We start from the raw sequence: 8,221 nt of genomic DNA on the forward strand, positions 1-8,221 counted from the left end.
ACGTAATAAAATTAGATAAATGGTACTCACTACATCTTTAAATTAGACGTTTACATCTTTTGTTGCACATGACAATGAATTGAGTGAGAAATCGAGACAATATACTCAGAGAAGACAACACGGTTATTAGAATATCATGAGAGTACTTTTTGCATTTATGTGAAGTCTCAAGAAGGTCAGTCCAGTTAATTACCTAATAAATGGATCTAATTTCTCTGCAGTCCAACTTGTGTTACAAATGCAATCACATATTTATTGTCCATCTCGACAATTAAAAGATTTAAATTTATGAAAAAATCTTACTAATAAAAATTTGTCACCAAATTTGATTCATTAAAATCACTTTTAGACGACTATGATGACACCGATGATCCTTTAAAAGCCAGTTCCTAATAAATAGGGGCGGTCCCAAGGGAGGACACGAGACCATGCACAACTCCAAATTATCTCGCATATTATACTACATTTTAGATAAATTTGGGGAAAAAATTATGGGATTAGTCCCTGCAAGTTCTTTGAGTGAAACAAATTTCTTAAAACTTTTATATACTTTGATTAAAAATCTTCAAAATTCCAAATTAACAGTCATTTATAAGGCTGCATATATAAAAATTAAATTAAATTAAACGGTGGCTTTGCAATACATATAATATGGTCTCTTGTTTGATCCTTGCGAGTAGCAATATATACCTATAAAATATATTTTTTATTATTAATACTCCTTTCATTTTCATTCTTTCGTCTCTCGTCTTATCCCAACCGAATAAAAAATTAATTATAACTTTTAATTGGTAATACTATACATATGTAATATGAATCTTGTTTGATAGATCTTAATAAACTCTTTTAAACGATATTTTTTAAAAAAATATAGATTACAAGATATAATCATTTAAAAAATGATATGAGCTCCCAAAAAAAACTAAAGATTGGGAACAGAAGGAATATGAAAATGCACATGATTTGGGCGCTCTTGGACACGTACAAATTCTGCATCCGCTGCATAAATATCTAAATGGACATTTTTAAAATCTTTTAAACACCGCTTGTACGTGTTGGTCACCCCAATCGGATAGGAACAAGCAATCCAAATCGCGGCAACTCGTGGTTGGTTGATCTAAAAAAACAAACACGTAATAAGACCCCGACCAACCGCCTCTTTCTCCTTTTGGAAATTGGGATTGGAAAAAGTCAAGAGCCATCCATCACGTGTTACATCGCTCGTTTCCGAAATTGGAATTTTGTGAAAAAAAGAACAGCATACCCTCGTCGTTCGCCACGTGTTATATCGCTCCAAACACACACCGCCACGTGCGGATATATGTGTACACTCCCCCGGTTACATTACGTACTCCTCAGGTTACATTACGTACGTGACTGGTTTACCAGCCCCATGTTCTTCACCCCCCATTTGTTTATAAATGGAGATGGCCTAATCACATGCATCACCAATTTTCAGGCCCCTCTCTCTCTCTCTCTCTCTCTCTCTCTCTCTCTCTTAATCCGAAGTCCTATAAATCTCTCTCTCTCTTTCTCTCTCTCTCTCTCTCTCTCTCTCTCTACACACGTACATATACATGTTTTTGAAGATTGGAGAAACAGAAATTATGAGAATGGACAGAAAATCATCAATTGAGACCGAGCCTCGGACTCTTAATGTTCATCAAATCCAATTTGCTAGGGTATGTTATTAAGCTTTTTCTTTTTTTCTTTTTTTATAATGCATTAGCTTAATATTTATGGGTGTTTTTCATGTGCGGCAAATACTTTTCTAGACAAATGGCTATCTACCTATAGTATTCCAACTCTGTTCTTTTTTAACTTTTAAGAAGAAAAAAAAAAGGGTCTGTAAAATCGAGTAACACAAATAAAGCAAATATTGTAAAAAAAAGTTCAATTTTTTCTCACTTCAATGAGTTTTTTTTTTAATTTACAAATACATTATATTTCCTGTCATGAGAGGAAATATTAACTATGGTTGATATAACAGGACGCAGCAAAATATGTGGTAAATACGAGTACCATCGAAGAAGCCTTGAGAATTTTCACACAGGTAAATTCCTTTTTCAATTTACCGCATCTAATATGAATTTCAAACATCAATCCAATTAAACATGATTTTTTTTTTTTTAATTCAAAAAGTTACACACCAATGAGGGGTTACTCAGTGGTGGGAACTGATAATGATCCTATTGTACAAGGTCCAGATTCAAAGTATCCATATCTTTTATTTGAGCTAAACATACACCTAATACTATTCACGCGTTGTCAGATTTTAGCTAACATAGGTGCGGTGGGATAGGTACAGATAGTGGTGTGGCGTGATAGAGCAATACTACTCCCGGTGATGAGCCCTACACTCCCATTATGTGAAGAAAAAAAAAGTTACGTAATAGGACATTCCGCTAGAGAAATAGCTCCATGTGTATGGAGAGAAGGGGGGGGGTTGTAATCTAAGAGCGAATTTCTCTTCTATAATCGTCGTCTTTGATAAGATCTGATCGCTTGACTATTTATTTTTGGTAAGGAGTGTACAATGCTAACCAACTATGCTAGTCCGATGGATTAATTCATGAGCATGATTTAGGGGGGAGAAAAATATATTTGCGAGCATGATTTTAGGTTTGGGTGGCATTTTTCGTCTGTGTGCTCTCAATCATTTTAATCTTTGTAATCATTTTCAAGAATAATAAAATTATTTTAGCCGATTGGGAAAAAAAAAAAAAACCCTTGTACAGGGACCCTATATATGACTGATTTCTTTTGTCTTTCAGCTTGTCATGGTCCATTTGCTTAGCAACAGAAAAACGGAAGGAAAAAAAAAGAGTACAAAGTTGAAAGGTGCAAGAAATTGAAATATAAATTTTGTTCTTATCAGCAACAAAAATTTTGTTATTTCTCTCGCGGATGATCATTCACGATTACCACTTGAAATTATTGTTGGCTTCTGCTTAATGATGAGTAGAAATTGAGGGAAAATTTCATATAGGATTAGTGAGTGTTTTAAAAAATAAAAATTGGTTCCATTTTTAACGGGACTCGTAGTAAGTGGATAAATAGCATCACACAAGCCACGGATGGTCATGTCTCATATATTGTGGGATTATACATCCGGGGCATTTGTAATCAGGATCGTTAATGTTTTAGATGTTTGGTCATCTTGGATATTTGTTCAAGCCAATGCTTACATTCTGTCACACATACGGCCTTTATTGGAGCATACCCGGAGGAGGGAGTTAGGGAACGGGGGAATTGTTCTATTTGTGCTGCTGTACCCTCTAGATGAACGTCATCTAGATCGGAAATGTGATTTGGACTATTCATTTTGTACACCTCAACGTTTAAAACCGCTTTCAACGTAACAATCAATTTGATCGCACAAGGGTAACTCTGTGATAGAGTTAAATTATTTTGAAAGTGTATTTTTAAAGTCGGACTTGCCGTTCGTCTGTTCAAGATATGCTCATTGAGTTATTGATGTCCGCTCCACTTGATTTTTTGTAGAGTAAGAAAGCCCAAAATGAAACCTAATCGACTTGCGGGCTTGGCCATATGTGGCTATGAGGCCTCACTAGACGTGGCCCTCAACTTAGAGAAACGGTACCGCAAGCAGCATAAACTGTAACCATTTATGTATTGCTGAAAAATTAGTAGCATCTCTGATTCGGCTCGAGGAATGCTGCATACACTATACATTTTCACTACACCATCCACTACATTTTTTATGGGACTCATTTCGGGTCCAACAAAAAATACAGAAAAATATCCATAAATTTTAAAATAATATTTTAGGGGGCCTTGCAAAAAATCAGCTTTAACCGGTATCGGTAAGTATTATTTCTAAATTTATAGAAGTGAAAATGCTCAACTGCGCAATTTCGAACATACAAACCCAGAAATAATATTTATCGACACCCGTTAGAGCTGATTTTTTACGGGGCCCCCTAAAATATTATTTTAAAATTTATGGATATTTTTCTGTATTTTTTGTTGGACCCGAAATGAGTCTTGTAAAGAATGTAGTGGATGGTGTAGTGAAAGTGTGTAGTGTATTCCAAGTTATCAACTACGTTCTAGGACAGCTAATTTTTTTTATTTGATGTCCATAATAGAGAAGGTTTAGTTGTTACTCCTATTTATGTTTCTTGTCGTCGGTATTGTTTTTATCTTATTTTTTTATCAGCAAATAATTTTTTTTTATTAAAGCTCGAAGAGGGTACATCGAGGAGGATTAAAGCAGCATCATACTTAGACCATACAACCCAAAACATTTTGGCCTCTATGGCTAAGGAGATATATGTTTGTATTGTTTTAGTTGTATTTAGGGGTAGTAAGATTGATGATTTCTATTTCTTTTTATTGAGAGATCGATCTAGCTTATTCTTGGGACCACCACCACCGATGGCATTAATCCTTAATGATTTATTTCAGGGTTTGGAGCCGGTTGAAACTGTTGCCAAACATAATAATGGCAACCCAACGATGGACGTCGGTGAAGCGTTCGATTGCTCAGTTAGCGAAGTTGGAATCCCGGGGCCAAGAGATATAGCATCAGCACCATTTTGATGATTTTTTCCTACTGCAGATTTTTGTATATATATATATCAGCATGCATATATGTTTGTAGTAGTATTTTGTCTTTCTTTTTCCATCTTCTGGAATATTCTTTCCTGAATTTATATTTTCTTATTTTCAAATACTCCTAGCTAGACAAGGAGATAGTGGTCGGGAAGATAATGATCTGAGTATAGTTTTCAAAGGCGATGAGGATGATCACATTAGTAAAATCGCCCACGGAGCTAGAATCTTGGGATTTTGATAGATTTTTGTGGGTACGTATTCGAGTTGTTAGAGCTAGGGGCTTTAACAAAGGTCTAATGAGAGAAGATAGAGCTAGGGGCTTTAACAAAGGTCTAATGATCAGAGAAGAAAAACCGCGAAAGGTGGCAAAAAATCAACTTCGGAAGCAATTATCTTGCAGTTTCGTGGAGCTTTCGGTCGGGTAGGGAGGAGATTGCATTATTAAGAAAAATCTAAGTTGGGTTGATTTTTTGAAGCTATGCATAGCATCTTCAAGGGCGATTTCGGATCGGGTTAGAGCAATTTCATATTCGGATTATGTCGGATTCGGATTCAATCCGGTCTATTGATAGGCCTAATTAAAGGCTAAGGTCCGATTCCACTCGCGACGCTCAGCCGGTGTTTGGCTAAAAATTATCACGCTACATAAATAATTAAGTCTAGTAAACTATGTAGTTTAAACACGTTGATGATGAAAACATTTCATTAATCAAAATAGGATTTACTAATATAAATCTGCGAAAATCGAGATGCGCTATTTAGTAAGGTGTGCGGAAAACTATGGTCCTTACGGATGATCTTATCACAAAGGAAATCGATTAAGGAACCAACTGAGCTTGATTATGATAGAGATTGATAATACTAAAATAGAAGTCTGATCTTGTGGGAAATAACGTCGAAATACAGATGCAACGTAAAAAGTTTATGAAAGGCTGCTATTATTTGCAATCACAAATTTCCTGAATATATTTAACCCTTTTAAAACTCAAAAATTTTTAAACAAAAATACCCTCATCTTGATTGACCATTATACCCTCAATAAGTTTGTCCTGACATATTTTCGGATTTTAATATCCCAACGTTGGACATACTTCCCGCACATAGTTCAAAAATCTTTCAGATATTAAAATCCGAAAATATGTCCAACTTTCGAATATAAAAATCTAAAAAATATGTGCAACTTTCGGATATTAAAATCCGACAATGTCAGGAAAGACTAATTGAATGCCGACGGTGGTAGTGGAGAGAGGTTGACGGCGGTGGTTGGTGATGAAGCTAGCTGGCAGTGGAGGAAGGCCGACGGTGGTGGTGGTGGAGTGGTTGTTGTGTGGTAGTCGACAGTCGTTGTGGTGGAGAATGGAATGAGAACGGAGAGGAAGAAGGGTAAATAGGGAAGTTCTTAGGGTATTTTTTGGGGTGTATTTAGCAAATTGTTAAAAGGGTGAGTTCTTTTTAGCAAAGAATTTGTATGTAAGAAATAAGCGGTTTGCTGTCCCGATCGGGGATGAGGAATGGTTGCGAATAGAAAAGGTTATTTGAAAATCACGAAAAAATATTAGAAATCAAATTCAACTTCTTTTTTGGCATAAAAATAGAGCTTTTGATGTTAAGAAACAAGCAGCCAAAACAGTAGCAAATGGACGATCAAAAAAAAAAAAAAGGGGGTAGCAAATGAGCTACTCTTCAACAAAATAGTTGCCTAAAATGGAGAATGGATATGACATATTGAGATGAGATTTTGTTATGAAGAATTATTTTAACACTCCCCTCTTATCTATTGTCACTTTTTTTTGATTCATGTAAAAGTACCAAATTGCCCTTCATATGGAAAAGTGACTCAAGAGGTAAGGGTAACTTAGTAACTTCACATCAATAAAAGACAAAAATGGAGTCCAATGGATAAAAAGGGAGTGAAAATTATTTTCTTCTGTAATTTATCCCCTCTTTTCTACAATTTTTTGCAATTTATGGGAGAATCTTGGAGAGACCTATTGTTTTTTTTAGATATTTGGTCTCATCTCTAAAAAGAACGATGGGTCCTTCCAATATTCTCTCAAAAAGTATAAAATAAAAATTGAAGAAAAGAAGTGATAAATTACAAAATCTCTACTCAATATATCATATCCATTTCCCATTTTGGGATTTTCGAGATGAGTTAGAGATGCTCTAAGGAGTTAGAATCCTCAACCGTTGTGAAATGGGGAAAATGGTGTTTGCTTCCGACCGTATCCTTGAGTAAGTTGCAAACTCAGCCAATCTGATCCGGTGTCTAATACTGTTTCACTGCATAACGGGACATGTAATTACAGTATTTAATTAATGATGCTTTAAAATTGGAATTCTCAAAGAAATAGGAGGGAGTATTGGACATAAGAAATTTGATACTAAAAAATTTTGGGTACTGAATGAAAACTTACAGGAACCGCTTTGGAGTCTAATCAAACAGTATCCGAATACCCAAGAGAGGTTCTCTTTTGGAAACAGTATAGAAAGATAGATGTTACGCATTGTCTGAATATTATAACAAACGAATTTAGAGCTAAGAAAGGTTAAAAATTGTGCAATTATAATTAGTAACCGACTTTTTTGGAACAGTTTCTTTTATCAAGGAACCAAACCAAAAAAATCATGGGAGCCTTGAAATTCCAATACAACACAGCCAAAACTAGGCAAGCCTACACACACTTCCTTACCAGGAAAAGAAACAAACACAGAATCAAACCAAAAACAGCTTCAACAACAGAAGAAAAGCGAAGCAGTCTCCTAGCTCAGTTGGTAGAGCCAGTAATGGGCTCTTCACCAGGTGAGGGTTCAAACCCCACCCCCTACTCCCATGTTACCTAGGATAGTATAGAGTAGGATTTTCTTGAATAAAAAACAAACACTAGAAGAGCCTAATGCTGGAGCACATAAAAGGGGATACTCCAATCTATACAAAGCCTCACATTTTCTGCAGAATGGTTAGTTACACCAAGAGAACACACAAGCTTTGACCTCCTCCACCACTCTATGCTCCAACATAGTAGAATCTACACGAATTTGCTCAAAAGTCCTACAATTCCTCTCCTTCCTTCCATATGTAGTGTATGGTGGCAGCCAGACTCAACATATAAATGGAACGCCTCAGTGACTGCCTTTTGCAGTTTCCTATCCCCCAGTTTAGCTCAGAGGTTAAGTCCAGAGCATGAGAATTACCATAACATTCAAGTCTTATCTTATGACATACCCGACCAAGGAATGCCACCCACTGAATAAAAGTCCATCCAGGGACTTGTCTTTTTACACGAGACCATGCCATACTAGTCCACCACAAGAGCTCTACCCGTAAGGGCCATCACTTGTTTCTTATGATTCGATTTGTTACATATATTCCAACTCATTTGTCAAATTTTCTCATGGTATTAGTTATGTATCAGTCTGGTTAGTTAATGAGTGTACAATTTGCAAAATTTCTAACTAGTTAGGAAATTACCTTGAGTGTGCATCATAAGCTTCTCTTAGTTTTCCTGCCCTACATAAACCGAATCTGAGGCCAAGCATAACGTAAAATTATCCACAAAAGCTGCAATTACACTACCTCACTGCAAATAGTAGCTTAGTTAAGCAATGATAAAATTAGATGAAGCCTGCAAAAGAGTCT

The 8,221-nt window shown here is 35.9% G+C and overlaps 1 protein-coding gene across 1 annotated transcript; it reads left to right on the forward strand.

Moving 5' to 3' along the window:
- Positions 1-1,429: 1,429 nt before the first annotated feature.
- LOC131303868 (uncharacterized) lies at positions 1,430-4,697 on the forward strand. Its single transcript, XM_058330929.1, has 3 exons — positions 1,430-1,682; positions 1,991-2,053; positions 4,432-4,697. Exons 1-3 carry the CDS (start codon positions 1,578-1,580, stop codon positions 4,564-4,566), a joined length of 303 nt encoding a protein of 100 aa, XP_058186912.1. The 5' UTR covers positions 1,430-1,577; the 3' UTR covers positions 4,567-4,697.
- The last annotated feature ends 3,524 nt before the right edge of the window (positions 4,698-8,221 follow it).

This window comes from Rhododendron vialii, chromosome 10a (assembly GCF_030253575.1).
Source record: "Rhododendron vialii isolate Sample 1 chromosome 10a, ASM3025357v1".
NCBI classification, from domain to species: Eukaryota; Viridiplantae; Streptophyta; class Magnoliopsida; order Ericales; family Ericaceae; genus Rhododendron; species Rhododendron vialii.

What these genes read in the sequence shown, in the direction of transcription:
- LOC131303868 (XM_058330929.1), top strand. Translation starts at nt 1,578, where the DNA reads ATGTTTTTGAAGATTGGAGAAACAGAAATTATGAGAATGGACAGAAAA. An exon ending in ATCAAATCCAATTTGCTAGG is followed by an intron (nt 1,683 to 1,990) that starts GTATGTTATTAA and finishes TTGATATAACAG; the next exon opens with GACGCAGCAAAATATGTGGT. An exon ending in CCTTGAGAATTTTCACACAG is followed by an intron (nt 2,054 to 4,431) that starts GTAAATTCCTTT and finishes GATTTATTTCAG; the next exon opens with GGTTTGGAGCCGGTTGAAAC.